The sequence below is a fragment of the Pholcus phalangioides genome, unplaced genomic scaffold (genome assembly GCF_987345545.1).
Source record: "Pholcus phalangioides strain wild (caught in Gottingen) unplaced genomic scaffold, Ppha-v1.0 ptg000039l_1, whole genome shotgun sequence".
NCBI lineage: Eukaryota > Metazoa > Arthropoda > Arachnida > Araneae > Pholcidae > Pholcus > Pholcus phalangioides.
In genome coordinates, this window is record NW_028301625.1 from 20,747,331 (window position 1) to 20,767,753 (window position 20,423).

General features: G+C 35.6%; 1 protein-coding gene across 1 annotated transcript in view; it reads left to right on the top strand.

The window, feature by feature from the left end:
* Nucleotides 1–19,536, top strand: part of LOC149065674 (diacylglycerol kinase theta-like) — a 132,647-nt gene extending 113,111 nt beyond the window's left edge. Inside the window, exons 20-21 of the mRNA XM_089254062.1 lie at nt 7,242–7,340; nt 17,235–19,536. Of these exons, the coding sequence (XP_089110188.1) occupies nt 7,242–7,340; nt 17,235–17,327 (192 nt within the window). The 3' untranslated portion in view covers nt 17,328–19,536. The remainder of the gene's footprint in view (nt 1–7,241; nt 7,341–17,234) is intronic.
* The last annotated feature ends 887 nt before the right edge of the window (nt 19,537–20,423 follow it).

Consider the following 20,423-nt stretch of genomic DNA (forward strand, 5'->3'; position numbering starts at 1 on the left):
TCAGGGGGGGGGGCTCTATAGTGAATTTATAGCAGGAAAAACAATGATGGTAATTGTCCCCAGCCACAAAGCTACCTTGTAGGTTGCCATGAAAAAGGACACCAAATTTTTCTTCCCCGTGAAGGAAGAAAGTTGTTTTTTGTAATTATATCACCTTTTTTTTTTTGTGCTGATCTTTACCGTCTTGCTATAGCAAACAACAAATCATGCAGTAAGTGCACGTGACTGAACAAAAGAGTTTGAGAAGATAAATCCCGAACTAGAATAGGGTCCGTGAATCGAATTGGCGAATCGTTTGCCATTTGTTGTTTTTCGACGCAAAGTGCACAGCGTCTGGGCAGGGCCATACCTAGGATTTTTGCTGTTCCCACTATTCCAAAATTCTATAATTTTAAAAATTATTTTTTTTGCTCCACCTAAAATGACCGCCCCTGAAATTTAGCCTCCTGGTGCAGTCGCTGCTCCCATGGCCATAACTAGGCTGGGTCAACCGAGGTCCCGAGACAGATGGGGGCATCACAAAAAATATACATTTATTTAGCATAATTTTTTCCTCTTTAAGGGAGCCCGCCCAAGAAAATTACTGCCTAGGGCCCCAAGAAGGTACATTATGGCCCTGTCCGCGCCCCTTTTTAGTTTCGACCCTACGTGGTGACGTGATTGAGGTATTGATTTGCGTGCCTATCTATGCTTTGAAGTGCTTCTTTAAAATGAGAAAATCTGCCAAACTATTCTGGAAAGCCGCAGATGAACCATGAATTAGACTAGGAAATCACAGGTGATAAAAGTTTGAGAACCACTGAAATACGGTGACAAGCTTATGGTCTAGGTCGACAATAGAACAAATAACAATCGTATAATATCAGACTTTGAAACACGTGAATAGGAATATGTGAAATCCATCCTGTGTGAAAGGTCCCTTGGTTGGTACAATGCCTCCTCCCACATCCTGCAGCAGGGCCCTAAGTTGAGATTGTTGGTGAGCTCACAGGCCAGTTTTTTCACAAGCCCCTGTATTGTGGGGCCCACTATTGTGTGAAAAAATAATAATCAAGAATTATCTCGGTTCTCGAGCTGGAGCCCTTTCAGCCCCTACTGTGCTTCCCTGTGCAAGGGTATGGGTCATTGACTGTTGGAATTGGAAAATCGGCCTTGCAGTATGTGTGCGCCCTAACAGTGGTTTCCTCTCCTATGAGCAAAGTTTTCTGAAATTTTTTTATTTTACTTCCTCCGATATGTTTTATTTGTGCTCTGTAATGCAATCAGTAAAGAAATTGTCTTTTTCGTGCACATTCTATTTAAATGCCGTTTTCTTCTGATGCATATTGCTATTTAGGGATGTGCGTCGTTTCCAACTGCAAACTGCCGATGGTTGAACCGATGAGACAAATTGCTTGCCACTCACACCTCTCTCTGCTCAACAATGTTCTAGGCTCTCTTGCTGTTTTGAGCTCACTATTGCTACACGTCACAGCGCTTTAATACACAACACGACCATTATGCACATGGCTTAAAGCGGCCGATAGTAGTTTTGAATCCACAGGACGTGTTTTCAATGTGTGTGAATGGCCCCAAGAGCTTGTTTTTAGAAAGTTTCACTGTAGGTGCGAAAGGAACTCTAATACGACAAAACATTGTTGGTGGGGGGGTAGTCTAGGCTTGCTAGACGTCTGTCTATATATACGACCCGCGAGGGCATATGCAGGGATGGATTACATTGAATATTCATGAATTACCAAGGGTTTAGGCGATCTTGCAAAGTTTCTTGGGGGCATTGGGGGATACAGGGTGGGTGAGTGATCTCCCTATTGTCTCTGCCCCCCCCCCCCACCCCCGCGGGTAGAGAAACAACCTATATTTTGTATACAAGATTCATCAAAAGACTGGTTATTTGTGGAGATTAAGATTACAAGGAAAAAAATTCATCACTGCCCCCACGGGGGCTCCAACCCCGGTCTCTCGCTTGCCGGACGAGTGCTATACCATCTAAGCTATGGAAGCAGATAGAATATTTCAACCTTGGAGCGTGTATATATATGTTGAAAGGCACCGTACATGGACGGCGTCAACAATCAACTAATAGCTCGTGAATGACTAAGGCCAACCAGATGGCCATATGCATATAGAAAACCGGGGTTCGAGTCCCTGTGGGGGCAGTGATGAATTTTCTTCTTTGTAATCTTCATCTCCACAAATAACCAGTCTTTCGATGAATCTTGTATTGACAAGTGGAGAGGACGTTTCTATATGAACCTATATTTGATTATGCGGAGGGGGCTATGTGACTTGAACCCTTAGGATCATGTGGGGGTGTTGTACTCAAATGAACTTTAAATTGATTAATAACTAAGTTTTTATCAATTAAAAAAAAAAATTGAATTTTTTTTTTGTAGTCGGAAGAGGCCCCCCTCCCAGTGAAAGTAGTAAATCTAGTAAATATATTTGGTAATATTTTTCGGGCATGTAGAATATTGATTCTAGCATCACGTACCTGACAGGGCATGAAAACTTTTGGAGATTTGTCCAGTCCTGACCAGAGGGGAAGAACATTTTGTATTTCATTTGACCATGTGTATCATAATTTTATTTATATACCCACTTGCACCAAATAGAAATTGATCTTATCTAAACACTTTAAATGATTGGCCTGGTGGCTACTCAAAAGTAACAAAATGGATGCAGGACCTGAGAAAGATTTTAAAACTAATCGAAAGCATTGAATTTTGATTCATATGTGCAGTAAATGAGTGACGATCTAACAGCTGAGGTGCCTAATATATATATACAACATGTTCAGTTTAACAGGATTGGCGGAGGCGTTGGAGGTGTTTCAAATCAGTAAGTACTCACTCGTCTTGAGCTATATATATATAGGAAATTTAAATTTCTGAATAAATTCTGGGGTACTGAGACCTATGTCACCTATTACCATGAGTGTTTAAGCACCTACAACACCCCTAGTTTTAACATCACTGAGGACTTGGTTCTAATTCTCAGTTGTAATTGGCTTTACTAGGTTTCATTTGAATAAACCATTGTGGGCACAAAATGACTGGTGCTGCTAAAATGAACAAATTGAAAATTTTCTCAGTAATAAGACATAGAAATTTGATTTGTTGTAAGACAGTGCTTATTATGGGTGGAGATACCCCCTCCTGCATCAAAGATTTGTACAGTTGATCGAAATACATTGTGTATGATGTATTCACATCATCATGCCCCATGTAAAGTTATGAACGATTAAAATTGATTTCTTAGGTTTCTATAGTGTAAATTCACTCGCGTCCCCCCATTTTATTAACACAAGCCCGCCCAGGGGGTCGCGACTCACAGATTGAGAACTACTGATATGAAAAACCGTCCACCACACACACACACACACACACACACATGGTTCATTATGTTGAATGAGAAAAGGCACCAAATTTTGCTTTTGGTATGTGGTAGACACCCTGTATATTAACCAAGAAAAAAAAACATGCTTAGGGCATGAAATGAAAAGGGACACCACAAAAGAAATCTAGTAATTTTTTTCCACTGCCCTTTGGAGTGTTAATTGCATGCCTTCTTGAGAACCTTTGAACTGTCATGTTTCCCTAGGGAGGCTTGAGAACTTCAAGATTTTCAAACACCACCATCTGTATCATTCTCTTATATTCTGGAAGATAGGTATACAATGTATCAATTTTAAATTTTGACAATTTTAACTGCTGAATTTCAGAAAAAATAAACGTCTCTGATTTTTTTATGTTATTAGGTATGGCATTAGCTTATTTCAAAGAGGAAAAGAGTATATGTAGATGGTCGCATATTATTCTTTACCACTGAAAAAAAGTGGGGCCTTTCTTTCTGCCATTAAAGAATAAAAGGGCTATATTAAAAAGAAAAAAACACATTACTAGGGCATTAAACGAAAAGGGGCACCACAAAAGAAATCTAGTAATTTTTTCCCCTTGAAAACCTCCCCTTTTGTTTGAGTTTCCGTCTGGAGGTACCAATAGTGAGCACAAGGTGATCTGGCGGTGCTTCCACTATTGATAATAGCCTGTAGCATGGACATATCTAGATGATGACTGAGCCGGAGCGAAGCAACTTCCACTGCCCTTCGGAGTGTTAATTGCTTGCCTTCCTGGGAACCTCTGAACTGTCATGTTTCCCTAAGGAGGCTTGAGAACTTCATCAAAATTTTCCAACACCACCATCTCAATCATTCTCTCATATATTCCGAAGATAGGTATACAATGTATCAATTCTAAATTTTGACTATTTTTACTGCTGAACTTCAGGAAAAAAAATGTCTGATTTTTTTCCCCCTCAATCTAATTACTCATTTAGTACAGTACCGACATTAGAGATATTTTGATATTTGATTTTGATATTTTGAATAACTGAATCAGCTCCACCCTTGTGGAGGGCAATAGGTGCAGAGCCGTCATAAAAGCATCATGGACCCTGATCCAAGCTGTTTTTCCGAGGTCCTACCAGATAAGCTCTAGAACATTTTAACTAGATCTCATTTTTGTGAAGCTTCTCTACTCTTGAGGCGCCTGGGTGGGCCCATGTGTTAAGACGGTACTGAATAGGTGTTAGACGTGGTGTTTCAGATGAATGCAACCCATGCTAGAAAAGCAGAGGAAAAATTTTTTGCTTCTCCACATGCTTCACATTATATGTCTCGCTCAGGCATTGGAACTGCATTGTATATATATGGCTGACCAATGGCTGTTCTAAGAGGTCATCAGTTGACGTCATGGCTCACCTAAAGCAGAGTAGAAGACAGAGCCCTGAGAGGGGAGTATGTTTTGATCAGGAGTGGCTTAAGTGAAGGTGCAAGGGGTGCAGTCTCCCCAGGCAGCAGTTTTTAAGGAGTAGCAGTTGATACTTTTGTTCAGCCATATAAGTTTTAAAAATTTTGTTATAATTCACAAAATACCATACACTATCACTTAATTTTTGAGTCTCACCTTGACAACGAAGATGTTGAAAAAACAGACGGCCTGAGCAATATCTCAGAGATGTTACGTATAAGCTATGTAGGAGGTATTGGCTGTAACACTAGAAACAAGGATGGATTCTCTCACACAGGGTAAGTACGCATTTTGGTGCCCCCACCCAATAATTTTTCAGGAGCAGTCAAATAAAGGAATGAAATAATTCAGATTCTCACTTGTACAGGGCCTGGGGCACCAGAAACCCCTCTCACTTCCCTAGTTTCTACCCTGAAAACCTTAGAGTTGAACTTTATCGTCAAAATACCTACTCTATGTTGAAGATTTTCAATTAATTGAAAAATTGAACCCTAAAAGGAGGAAGAATATGACTGTTCATCAATAAGAACTGCAATGTGGGAAAAGTTATCTAATAATTGAGCGATGAAATAAAATGATTCTGGATCAAAAACAAAAAAAATGAATTTATTTAAAAGTGTGACGTATGATTGAGGGTTTTTTGTTGGGTAAAGATTGGTTTGTGGCTTTGGACGGATAACAAATATCAGGTTTAGACCAGAGTACCCTAGTCTACAGCCTTTTTAGCCTCCCAACAGGGTTCTCTTTAGAGCCGGCACATAAAGCTTTGCACCCTGGCGGCAGGTGAACTTGAACCGCCTCTGGTTTTCAATTTGTGTCTCTACACCATAAATGCACTGCAAACAACCATGGCTATTTATTTTACATACATATATTTTGGTATTTGATTAAATTGACTGCAATTGCCTTCTGGAGTGTGCAACAGATGCGTCACACAGGGCCCCGCACTTGGAGGAGTCCTGCATATATGGGAATATAAAAAAATAATTTTTTTTGTTATAGAACAAGGTAGCTATATTTCAACTATACAAATGATGGTGATTATTTAAATAATGCATCAAATAAACTATAATTATTCGCAATTCGGAAGAGCCCCACAGATCATTTCTCATCAGGCTCTGCGTCTTGATGGTGGCCCTGGAATTGACCTGAGGGACCTCAAATACTTTATGTTGGGCTTGAAATCAATTTAACTCAGATAATAATGCAGTTATTATAAACTAATTGAACCAGACGGATTAAGTGCAACCAATTTTTCAGCTAGTTTTTGGACCCTTATTACCTTAGTTTTTTTTTTTCCTTCCATAAATTATGCCTTTTTTAGTACCTATTTTTAGTGCTTAAACTTCCGGGCTCTATTGATTATGATCTCAACTATCAACACATTCCGGAAATAATGAAAAAATGAGTATAATATATAAAATGAGTTCTCTTTTCTGAAAATTTTTTCTCTTTCTAGATTTGTTTTTTTAGTTGAAAAATTTATAATTTGGGGAGCAACTGCATAAAATTATTTTGGAGGGGTTGCAATTTTTTTTTTTGCACCGGGCTACAAAATTCCTAAGCCCTGCACAAACAAAGCTGGTTCATTCTGGAATTACATTTGTCACAGAAATGTGATAATTTTTTTTAATTATTGGTTTCTATGGAAAATTATTGAATTTGTAAGTAATGCCTGAAATTTAAAGATAGGTTTTGTAAATCACTAAGGCAGAGTGCACACTGAAGTGATACTACAAGTGATCTAACTCACAGATTAGTTAAAAAGACCTGAAATTCAGGAATTCGTGTTTTTAACCAATCTTTTTCAGGTTGTAGGCTGCATCGCTTATCATATTGGTTCAGCGCATACCCAGCCTAAGAAACACTATAAAAAACAGTAATAATGGACCGAAGGCTAAAATAAACCAGTTGAACGAAAAAGAATTTAAAGGAAGACAAGATACCAAGAAATTTTGGGTTTGTGGACTTCTCCCTATGTGATGTGATCCGCTCATTTCTCAGTTTTATGAATGTTGATGGAATAGATAAGCTCCTAGAATGTCTAAACCATTCAGTGTAATGCTAAGATTCTTACTGTGTTCATAGGAAACATTCAATCCAGGTTCAAATTTTTAATGCATTTTCTCTTGTCTTTATCTTTCATTTTGTATGAAATGGCTTAAAAGCTTTTCGAAAGGGGTAAAGTGATTTGGAAAGTAATTCTGAGGAGGGGGGGGGGAGGTGACAAAAGTGAATTATTCTGATGTCTGGCATGAAAATTCATCTCGCAACAAGGTTGGGCTGTGTTACCATGTGCATCCATGTATCAATCGAAACGTTTTTTTGCTGCAGTGTAAAAACTGCATGAAATATTGTTGTAAGCCAAAGTATTAATTAGCTCAGGTATCACTATATATGTATGAAAGCTAAATTTTTAATTTCACATTGCAGCTAAGAATAAGGTTGAACACAGAAGTTCCAATACAAGTAGATGGTGAGCCTTGGATACAGAGTCCATGTGAAGTAGTGGTGCTGCGTTCTGCATTAAAAGTATTTACTTTTTTTTCAACTGCATATTTCTATTGAAAAGTGTTATTTCATTAAGTTATTCCTGATAAATGTGATTTTTATGCATTGAAAAATTTTTTATTTCAAACATTCATTGTGTACAACATGCCCACCGTGTACTTACCAAGATCTTTCTCTTTTCAATTTTTAGTCATTGAGAAAAACTTCCCATTGAAAAAATGTTTTAATCCTTGAAGAGGCACAGCAGAAATCACTAAACCACCTTCAAAATTCCATATTTTTTTCAATAAAATAGGCTATCTCCATATTTTCAGCAGGTGCAAACTAAGGGTGTATGGGGGAAAAGTGTTCCATTTTGAAAATTTTTGTACCATTTTCAATTTCACAAAGTATCTGGGTTTGTGAACTCTGAAATAAGAGACTTTTAAAAAGGCAAATGTCTCTCGTCAATGCCACTTAAGGTGTTAAATGAAGTAAATATTCATATTCTAGCTATTTTATTCATAAGCAAATTTTTTCTAAACAAAAATTTGACAATTTTGACAAAGAAAAAACAAATTCAACTTTTTATGTTTTCCCTAGGTTCCCATTGTCATATCTAGAATAAGTTTGCCCTAGCAGTAATATGTAAGGTTTTCATGCGAGAATTTCCTTTGCCATTCTCAGGAATTTTTTGCAATTTCCTGTTCCCAAAATTCGAGAAACGTTTCTCGGGAAATAAGGAAATTACTGTTGTGACACATCAATACTGAAAATAAAAGATTAAAAAATATTCCCATTAATTTTTTTTTTTTTAATTCACTTAATCTTCTATAGCTGTAGCATAGAAGATTGGAGGGGGAAAGAATGGATTGGGAAAATAATGTGTAGGGGATAGGTCTTCCAGTTCGTGTAAACTGTACTAGCATTCCATGCCTGTTCTGATTTCTAAATGTGTTATAGAGAGATAATAGCTATCCAAATCATTCTATAGGTGGGGTCCCTCCATTTCTGAAAAAGACGGAAGCTCTCTGCTATTCAAATTCAAACATGCATAACACGTAATATATTTTATTCACTCATCAGCACCCCTTACTTTATGGCCTTGCTTAAGGGCATTTTTTTTTCAAAGAAGAATAATTGTGTAATACCCTCCAATGCTTTCTTGCTTTACCTTTCTCTGCAACCTTAATACTTGAAAACGTATCTTTTTCACCTAACCACCTATAAGTGATTGAGAGGAAGTTTTATGGCTTTAAACTGCCCAAAATTTGTTCCCTGTGGACCCCTTCCCTTTGTCATTCACAACTGACACCCGGTTTTTTTTAAGCAATCCGACCCGAAAATAAAAGATCAGTAGCGAAGGGAAGGGTGCTTTTTTTTACTTTCAAGTGGGATGACCACTGACTATGATCTCCTTTCCATTTGAATGGCTTTGAATACCAGGAGAAAGGGGGGAAAAAAGACATTGATGTATAAATGGGGGGGGGGATCACTTCATACAGTTGAAGCTACAAAACAATGTTTAGATGAAGTTTAAAACGAAGAATTCTCGAATGCTTATTCTGTGGTAGTGGGTATGAATTATTGTATTTATCAGTAGTGATTAAGAGTGTGTAAGTATGTGATCAGTATAATTAGAATAAAGCCATATTAGAGTACTGCATGGGCAAGTTGTAATCCAAACTATACTAAGCATTTTTTTTTTTCTTTGTTAACTGTGGGAAAATTAGAGAAAAATTTAATCTGCAATAAGAAAAATATAAAATTGTATAAGTTTTGTGGAACCTGGCCAAACTGCAATGAAATTCAGGACATGGTGTCAGGGCCACCACCAGGAGAGTGGAGTACACAAGCACAAGTGCCAATTCACCCTCCCTTTAACACAAAGATTTGTAAACCTTTTGTTTAACTGCATGGATCATTAATATTATAGTAATACAGGGTGATCAGCGAATAAGCCCTTATTTCAAAATTAAATATCTCTAGAACAAAGATCAATAGAATTATGCAGTAAACGGTACGTTTATTAGCAAAACTGTAAGAATGTTGCACAGAAATTTCGAAAATTTAGTTTTTTTTTAAATTTTTAAAAATTTAAAAAAAAAAAACAAAACTGGAGATTTTGGGGTTCTGAAAATCCTCATTTGTGTGAAGAGAAACCACTGCATTCGCCTAAAGTTACTGCATGGGCTGCGGTATGCGCCAGAGGCATTATCGGCCCCTTCTTCGTGCGAGAAACGATTACTACTGAACGTTACGTTACAATTTTGGAACAATTTGTCAGCACACATGGCGCATACCGCAGCCCATGCAGTAACTTTAGGCGAATGCAGTGGTTTCTCTTCAAACAAATGAGGATTTTCGGAACCCCAAAATCTCCAGTTTTTTTTTTTTTTTTAATTTTAAAAAAATTTAAAAAAAAACAACTAAATTTTCGAAATTTCTGTACAACATTCTTACAGTTTTGCTAATAAACGTACAGTTTACCGCATAATTCTATTGATCTTTGTTGTAGAGATATTTAATTTTGAAATAAGGGCTTATTCGCTGATCACCCTATATAAATATAACAATAATTTAATAATTAATTATAAAATATAGTATTCATGTCATGAAAATGTCGTGTAATTGAAGTTGTGTGGTGCATAAATGAAATATTTTAACTTTAAAAGTATAAAGAGTGATTGAGGTAGAAAATAACATGGTATAAATTTAAGGAGCCGTGTAAACAGGGTTTAACTGTAAGTAAGTGATATCGGGAATTCCGGAGAATTCTCAGGAAATACGATTTTTCATTCCCGAAGACTTCAAAATGTAGAGAATTCGGAAACCCTAGCAATATGGCACAAAATAAACATATTTCATTGCAAAGTTCAACCTTTTTTATGCTTGGGATATTTTTTTTAAAGCTGTTATTGGGGGGAGTCAGTGCAAAAAAATATATAAATTGGAATAATTGGGGAGTCAATTACCCCCCCCCCCCCCCTTTAATGTCACTCAGTACCACTTGTTTGTGATTTACTAGTACAGGAAATTTTGTAATTTTGTTACATTTTTTATGCTGAAATTTAATGTTTCTTGTATTTACATTTAATTCTGTTATTTTATGAAGATAATTATCTTATATATTACAATTAGATTATAGTCTAATAAAAAAATTGTTGTATAAAAACTAATTAGCCTAGAAATATTCTCAACTTTATGCAAATTACAGATATCCTTCGCCTTACACATCTTTGCTATAATGTAATTTCGAAAAGTTGCGGTGAGAAATCGCAACCTGCAAAAATAGGTCAAGAATTTATTTTAATTTTGAAATAATGAGCTTTGAAATTGAAGATAGGACTCGGCTAGAATGAAAAAATCTGTTGAATTTGCAGATGTAGATGAAATAGATGTGCATGAAATGCTTGAATCGAACTCATTAGAGATCAACACCAGCTCAAGCAGAAAGCCTCACCCCGAGATTTGTGACGTCATTGTGATTCGTCCTCGAAACTAGTCTTCCCTGTAAGATCGTTTTCCAGCAGCACTACAAACAAGCAACACACACTGTAATGACGATATTGTATATTTTACCCAAGTTGCTATATTTTTTTCTTAATTTTATAGAAAAAGGGGTTGAATTCAGTAAAAAACTGAGCACTAGAGAGAGAATAGACAAGTTTATACTTATAATCCACTATCATTTTCAAGCATCAATTAGGGCCAGCCTTTTTAATAAAAACTTGACAATATTTAAAAAAATAACCCTTCAAGAGCATTAATTTTTGAAAACTTCATTTCTGTTGATTTCATCCGAAAAATATCCATTGAATACCAAAAGAAAATTAAGACCAATTCAACTATATCCTTTATTTTTCATTAAGATAGACACATGCAATATTCACTACATATTTTTAGTCATTTATAAAAAAAAAAATAGGTATAACAAACCAGGGGCGTCGGAAGTATTTTTGACCCATGGGTGCTCACACTAGCATAACCGGGAGGGGGGGGACGCCACCTTCCACCCCCCCCCCCCACTTTGAAGGATCGGAAATTACGTTAGCGTGTCTGCTAGCATTCAAAGGGGTCTCTAAGTCCTTGGACAAGTCAAAAAATTCACTAATTTTGGCATTTTGTCGGAGAAAAAATTGCTTTATTCCTATTTTTTTTTTATTTCTAATACCTTTGTACTGTAAATAAATTGCTCATGAATGCATTTCATGAGATGGTACTAACAATGCCACATTAAAAATGTAAAAGAGATGTCAGCAAAATTGTAAGTTTAAGAGAACGTGATAAGGAGTTTCCTACGATAAGCAATAATCCTAGCTTTTTTACCGATACCTTTAATTCCTATCACCCACCTTTCCCCCCCCCCCAACAAGAAAATTTGTATGAGTGGGCCCGGGCACTTTAACTGCTCTATTATGGGCTGACATGGCTCCAGCCTGAAACGATTCTTGTTATTTTTCTCCTTCACCCTGTAAATTCACCATAGAGAAAATTGCCCTAATGGTTCACCATAAAGCACAGCCAAGAGGGCACGGTAGCCCAGATCAATAAGATACTCGCCTGAAGTACCAAAGGTGTCGCGTCTTCGATACCCAGTTCGTCTTTTTCAGAAAAATTTCCAGACACAGGGGTACAACAGAAACGTCGACATGACCGAAGAAAAAATTGCTACCGCAGGAAGTCCCCCATCGAAGGATTAGCGCACAATCACTCGATGAGCATAAAAACAAGCCTGAAGTACGGAATTTGCAATAAATAGTAGGTCCCGGTCTAATTAGCCCTCGTTTGCAGAAAATGACCGTGGTGCGACTCAAATGATCATAGCCATGTCTAGTATAATATCTATACGCAGGCCACCAAAACGAAAGGGCTTTCAAAGCTAGACGATCACTTCCCAGAGCCGCATTTAAATACTACGGCCGGGGCAAGCATGCATCCCCCTTTAATGTAGTTCTAAATACGTCATTGAAAGGAGAATTTAGCGCTCTTTCTGATCAAGCACCAAGGGCATAAAACCTTTTTGGGAAGTCAAAACTCTAGGCCTGTGGGTTCCCTGTCTGGAAAGAATTTTAAGCTATTGCTCTATTAATAAGTCAAAATGTAACTTATTAAAATTATTACTTTTTATTCCGTTTTAAAGTATTTTCACTCCGTTTTGCGGCCCCTAAAATTTAGAGGCCTGGTGCGGCTGCACATTTCGCACCTGCCTAAATCCAGCACTGATTTCAATCCCCACATACTCCGCTGAAATGAAGTGGTTGAATAAAACCTACACCAATATATATATAAATTCTTTTATAGTGTGAGTAAGTGGATGTATTGAGGAATTATTTAAATTAACATTATTCAAAAAGTAATATAATACACATGCACACACACTCATCAGTGGCGGATTAAAGTCGGTCGAGGCTCCTGGCGTAAAAGAAAATATTAGGCCCCTTAAATTAGAGAAAAGTGTGAAATTTGGTTTTTTCTGGGTCGAGGCGTCCGGTGCGCCCACTGTTAAATTCGCCTCTGTTACCCATACATAAAAAAAATTATTTTCACTGTATAGTGCAGTTTTTTGTTAAAGATACAAAGGCCACAAAAGGCGAAGTGCCCAAAGGTGGCTTAAAAAATTCACATAAAAAATATGGATGTCAAATATGTCTAAAAATATATATATATAATATGCAGCAAGATATCTCGGCTCCTTATAGTCCTCATATTTAAACATTAAACAGCTGAATTATTTTTGTGAAGTTGATTTCTCAACTGAACACTTTTCCGTATATTACATATCTCAATCCCTTAATTTTCACCCGCTAAAAAGCGTCAGAAAAACAACTTCCCAGGGCTGTAGCCCTGGGGCCTGGGCCAGTTCTCTTCATTTTTTGATTTTTCATGTTATAAATTAATTACAGAAGGGGCCCGTGAAAGATCTCAGCCTGGGGGCCCCGCTCCAGGATGTGGGGGCCATGGATATAGCATTTGTAGGGATTTGGCGGTTTCTGCTGTGCTGCTTAAAGGTTTAAGCATTGCTGTATCTTATTTACAGCAGGGCATTTTCATTAAACAAGTTATCAGTGTTTTCTGCATACGCGGGATAATACATGCTGCATACATGTGACAAATATACGCCGTATTTTTCCCTAAAAATTAATTTTAATGAAAATAACTAAGTAAGATAACGATATAAATTTTTAGTTTTGTATAATTTTGGCTGAACCTCGCCACCTAAAAATCTTTTCAGACAATTATCATTCGTAGGCCTTCGTTAACTCACTTGAACTACAGTCAAATCCCCCTTTTAACGAATACTGTTATAGCGAAAATCTCGTTTTAACGAACACTTTTCTAATCCCTCTCCTAAGTTAACATATTACAATGCAAAAACCTGGAATTCCTTTGTAACGAAATTTCATTATAAGGAAGTGATTTCACCGGTCTCTTGGAGTTCGTTATGACGGGATTGGACTGTCTATACCTGGAAAACTTCGAAATCGATTCCTTAGAACAGTGGTTTCGAACCCGGTGCTTCGCAAAGTCCTTGGGGCTCCCTGTGAGCTTCCTAGGACCTCCACAACCGCTCGAGAAAAATAAAATCAGTAAATTTGATAAATGAACAAAAAAAAAAAAAGGGTTCCTCCATATAAATTATATGCTAAAAAGGGCTCCTTGAGTCAAATAGGGCTCCGCCATAGAAATTATACACTAAAAAGGTCTTCGCGAGTCAGAAAATGTTGAAAACCGATGCCTTATTAGAAATCCGGTTTTTGATTGTATTTTTTTTTTGAATGAATACTTTTTTGACTGCTTCATGCGAGAAAGCTTAGTAAATAAATAGTTATTTAATAGCAAAATTTTTTAACTGCAGTAGAACCTCGATTTTCCGGAATAATGTTGGAGAACAAGGTCACGGATATCTAATAACCATAGTTAAACATAACAGTAATCACAAAACAGTTCAAATAAAATATTATAATCATACTACAATTGTCCGAACCACCGAATCAGTTGCTAATCACCGTTAAAATTTTTGTTGAGTTTATCAAATTGATCAATTCGATTAAAATTCAATAAACATTATCATCGAAATTTGTAAATTAATTCGGTTACTTTGACGAAACTGCTTAGATGCCTTAAATTATGTTTCTGTACATAACATTTCAGATAAGTGATTCCGTTTAAAAATATTTTAATCAAATTTCGATCGAATTTTTCAACATTGAGAATACAGCACAAATTTATTCAACAAAAACGAATGGTGATTCAAAGTGAGCTTGATGAGAGTTTTAGAAGATAAGACCAAAATTTGTTACCTCCACAGTGAAGAGCATTTTTCGTGTTCGGGTAGCATCAGCTCTCCTATTAGGTCAGCGGCTCTAAAACTTGTCACCCGTGGGGCTCCCTTGTCCATTTCATAATTCAACTGCCCCCCCCCCCAGAATATAGTTCAGTATACTGTACATAGGATGTATATACAGTAAAACCTCTTTTTTAATAGCATGCTGCGCTTACGTTTTTGATACTGTCGTGAGCGTGACTCAGAAAAAAATCGAAAAATTTATGAAATGGTAAAAAATATACATGCAGAGCCGCAACTAGATGTTTGGTCACCCGGGGCAGTGCTCATTTTGGCACCCCCTTGTAATGTTGAAGGAGGGATTTGAGAATAAAATTTGCGCCCCCCTCTGGTCCAGCGCCCGGGACACGAAACCCGCCTGCTCCCGCCACCTTAGTTGCGGCCCTACATACATGATACTGCTTTTTCTGGCTAAAATCAATAAGTAAAGAACAATTCATCTCGAATTTTGCAGTGCCAAAAAATATTTAGTTTGGTTTTCGAATTAATTTTCAAAGAGTCTGAAAAACTATTAACCATAGTCTAAAAAATATATACATATAAAAGAAATTATAAAAATTAATTAATGTAACTAACTCGAAAAACTAAATTTCATAACAAATAGAAAATGTATTACAGTATCTAAGGGGGTGCAGGAAGGTAAATCATATTGCACTGGGGGTGCAGAATGGAAAAAGGTGAATAACCAGTGATATAGATATTTTATCCATATAAAAGAACTACTTCAAAGCATAAATAGGCATACAAATCAATATCTCCAGCTAAGTGCGACGCCCCTAGGAGCCAGGACGCACACTTTGAGAAACACTGCAGGCCCCTCTTTTAGATACTTCCAAAAATTGAAGAATTTTTTTTCAAATTTAATTTTTACCTTGAATTTTCTCTTGCAGACATTCCTAACAATTTCTAAAGGAAACAAGCGAAAGTAGTTTCAAAATCAGTAATCAACTTAAAATAACCTTTTTTTTTTTTAAAAAAAAAAAAAGGACAAGATACTGAAAAGGGCCGGCATTTGATAATTATGTTCAACACATTAAAATGCTTCGTAATACTCGGGTACCCTAGTTTCTTAATCTATTCCAATATACAATATTTGTCTATTTACTATTAAGGTTTTACTATAAGGTTGTTATTATTAAGGTACCAATATTACGTTTGTTATGAATGGTTAGCATTTAAAAAATTCAATAAATCAGCTGAATAAATGATTAAACATTTTTTATTAATCCGTAAAAAAATTTTAATGGGATTGCGATAGCCATCCTTCGAATGTTGCCGCCCGACTTGCGCAGTGGTAAAATGCTCGTCTTCCACTATGAAGGTTATCATTGAGGTCCATGGGCCCGAATCCGGGCATGGAACATCAGAAGCAAGTTCTTTACCTGGGGCGACCACCGATGGATGGGGCCTTCATTTCCGACCCAACTCCACTGGTTGGAAATTGCCGTATGGAGTTGGTGTGCTGTAAAGTAGTAGCCATCAAAGCTGCATTTAAAACCTTAATACATCCATTGATGTTTGTCGTAAAAGCTCAAGAACATCCATATAACATGTGGTATCCAAAATGCCCCCAAAGAAAAATTGTTAATGAAATATCACTTACCAAGATTAAATTGTGGTCGAGATACCGATATATATGATATGCTCGCACTACAACAAATTGTGTAGGAACACTCTCAACGATGATAAAAAATAGATGACTGTCTGTGAATATGCCCTCCTTCTCTTATAAATATACGCACCACTTTTCTATATCCTACGCAAAAATTTATCATACCTCCATACACAACCATTTGTCGGCTTTTACTTTTTGTTCACTTCAGTAGTGTGAGGTTGTTTGTCTCTTTCAAGAACGATCCTTTTGGGAACAGCCATCCACATGTATCATGCCCTGTTTTTTCTTATGGTGGGTCCTTGTCTGGACACCATAAAAACGTAAGTGTGCTGGAATTGCCTGGAGATGCAACAATCACCAGACAAACATTTAATTATGTGAAGTATGTACATGAAAAAAATGGCTCAGTTTGGGTGTCTGAAAGAAGTTTCTGGGAAGTTCTCACGCCTCCCCAGAAACATCAGAGGTTTCCGGGGAGGTGTGCGTACTACAGCCCATACAAACATCTGGTTATCTAGTGTATATATACTCTGTATGTTATACCCAAACGACAATCAATGTTGTGTCTCGCTCCGGGGCAGTCGTATTCCCATCGACGTCCATGCTAAAATCCAATTTAAAACATCAATAGTCAAAGTACCGCTGTAAGTAACATTCACCTTGGGCGCATTACCAGAGGAGTGTACACAATCATGGAGGGCTGCTCAAGAAGAAATATAATAGAAAGTGATTTTAAAGTGATCACTAATGTATCTCTATATGTTAGCAAACTATCAAAAACATGTCTATGTAATTCTGTTTCAAGTACTAGGTATATAAAAAAAGTTATAAATTTATGAAAAAATTAAGAGTTTGGAATTTTTTATGTATTTTTGACATGTTTTGCATTATAAATGATATTGCTGATTGATTAGTCACATTTTTATTTTCATATATTTCAAAGATTTAGTATTTTTATTTTACTTTTTTTAAGGCCACTATGCTTAGGAAAAGTAAAATGAAGAGGAGAAACACTGAACCTGTTCTAGCATCAAACACATCAGATAGAGTTGCACCTGAAGAATGACATTTAAATTGAAAGCTTTGTGATGCTTTTGCTAGAATTTGAAGCTCAGGTGTTGAGTGTTAAGTATTAAATTTCAGTGAGGTCAGAATGAAAATGTCTTTCAGCTGTCGGATGAATGTATGAATGAATTTAAATATATATTTACAGGAAATAATTTTTTTTCGAATTAAGTCATTCTGAGAAATATGTTGTGGGGGAAAAAGGTTTAAATGAGAATTTTAGTTGGCTAAAAAGATCACAACATTAATTTGTATCGAGTATGTGTTAAAGTATTGTGTAAGTGTGTACAGTTGATATTTGTTGTATATGAATGCCAAAATATATAGGGGGGAAAAGAAAACCTTTATATATGAATAAATATTATGTTCACTTTACGATTTTTTGGACAAACATTCACTTCAATGTTTTTGTGATATGATGAAAAGGTTATTGCTCGCAATTGTGGTTTTTAAAAGTTTATTGTTATTGTAGGTTTAGTAGTTTATTGTAAATCTGTTATAAATTTATCCATATATATTGTAAAGTGCTAAGTTTTTTGTATAGGTTGTTATCGATGCACCACATATATGTATGCACTAGTCAACTGCCATTTGTGTTTTTGTGAACTTTAGATGTTAGAGTTCACAACTTTTTTTGAAGTATATATTTTCTCACATCTCATTATGTATTTGTTCATTGGTATGCTTCAAAACAGTGGCAGAGTTAGTCAGAAACTTAGAGTGAATACAATACTTCTACTCAGGTTTCTTTGATGAAAAAATATCTCATGAATATACAATCCACAGATTAACATGAACTTTACTGATTTGTAATGAGTTTATAAATAAATTATGTAAAAGCTGTTGCTAATTCCTTAATTCCTTAAATGTCAAAAAGCAAAGTTTCTATACAACTTTTTCTTTTTTTTACAAGTTTGTAACTTGAAAAATTAGATTGTTTTTTTTTACAATTTTGTGTGGTTGCTTTCATTTTATTCAGCCTTGATTATTATATATATATATTGGTGTAGTTACTTTAATGATAGAAATTAATGATAGAGATCTTAAGAGATTTTTCATAAAAATTTCCAGTATTATCTTTTGATTACCTGTGGCAAATGTTTAATATTGTTCAGATTAAAAAAAAAAAAATGTTTGCACACATTCTTTCTAACTTTTCATATAGGTATATTTTCTTATGTTAAGTGTAATCTGAAAAATTCGTTTTCTGAAAACAAATTTCTTTTTTTTTCCTCTGACATTATTTGTTTTATATCAAAGTTTTAAAGTGGTGATAATTTATGTTCACACACACACATTACATTGCTGCTGAAAATTTTCATGGTAATTTTTTTAATGCTTTTTAACAGTCCAAAGTATGTAATTTTTTTTGCAGATCTAGTCAGTTTTTTTTAGTTAAACCAGACAGTGTCCAGTCAAAATGCACACAATTAGCATTCAACTAAAACTTACCTAGTAGGTTCAAATGAACCAAAAATATAAAAATCACTTTTATTCTCGAAGAATTTGTTGAAATATTAAATGGGCAAGTGTTGATTTATTTGACTTTTAATTTTAAAAAAGCTTTATCAATAAATCATAATTGAAATTAAGTAGGCTGTATTGTATTTTCGTCCTGTAGTATGAGCATTAGTATAATAAGGTGGTTAAATTTTCAGAAAATATTCAGTCGGTTATAAAAAAAAACATCTGCTTTAGATTGATGTGATGTGAAACATGGTTGAGAAATGTATTAACCAGAATGAAATTAAGTTTATGATCTTTTTCTTAAATCAGCATAGTTTTGAAAATTTGGTGTATTGACTGAGGAAGGAGGAATAATTTTGAATGCTTGTAAAAATATTGTGCATGTCAAGTTTTCGTATTCATGGGTGAGTAGGTTTTGATTAAAATACAGAAGCCACATCTGTTATCTTTAGCTGCTTTGCTTACAAGCAATTGACAAGAAATTCGGATCTTTGTTTGATGAATCAGCAATAAATATGGTAATCTTGTCCTAACCTAACCGCATGTTAGAAAAATAAAGAAAAGTAAGAAAAAAAACCGAATGAAAGAAAAACAGTATAATACTTAAATATGAGAGAAAGATATATACTTATCTATTATACTCTATTTCTCCATCTCTTATCTGTAATATTTACAGATAATAGAGTATGTACAAAGTACATTTCTCGTTTCACCCTCACCTACCTGTTCTCTTTCACTCTTAGATGTATATAGTAGAAGGATACATCATGGAGGTAAGAAGAACTACTTTTTTTATAGGGTTGCAACAAAGCTACAGTGATGAAGAGAGAGGAAAGAAAGCAGAAATTTCTTGAATTTATTTCACTTTCGTTTGGACGCAATATTATATCCTTGATTGTAAAGTGTTTAATATTGCAAATGTCTTTATATGGAAGGGTGGGGTAGTATCCCAGAGTAAAAAAATGATTGAAAATTGAAAGACATCGTTGACAAAAATTGGCATTCATAGCTTTTGCTGGCACATTAGAATTCCAAGCATTTTTATCTTTTTTAAACATGTTTTTTACTGATGCAGGTTTTTGTATTTTTTTTCAAATCCTTTTGCTCTGGCGTATCAATAATAAATGTGAATTTTGCATTATAAAGACACAGTATTAACTATGAAAATATTATAGCCTATAGTTGACAGTAGTCAGAACTGAACAAATAACTGGTTTAAAGTTTAACAAAACATGCATATAAAGGTTGTAATTAGTCTCGGCAATGGGGTGGTGAAAATAAGTGAAACTACTGATGATCTAGCAAAATTGAAGGTTCTTGACCTTAAATTTATTAACAACCTATGAGAATCCCGTGTCTGAAAGAAAGAGCACATCCATGTAGTAAAGTTGGCCTAGGCTCATACTCCAACCAGTATAATATGAATATTTGCATACATCTCCAATGGGTGTTTGACAGGGCATGACAAATCAAGAGAAAATTAGGTGCCAGCAAAATCTCATAGATGCCAAGCATTCTCTTCCCCCCCCCCCCTCAGCAAAATCAGTCCAAAATAGCGTATTCTTTGACTTGTCCAGGACAGACTTTCTATTCAAGCAGATATGTTAATCTATTTCCAATAATTTTTTGC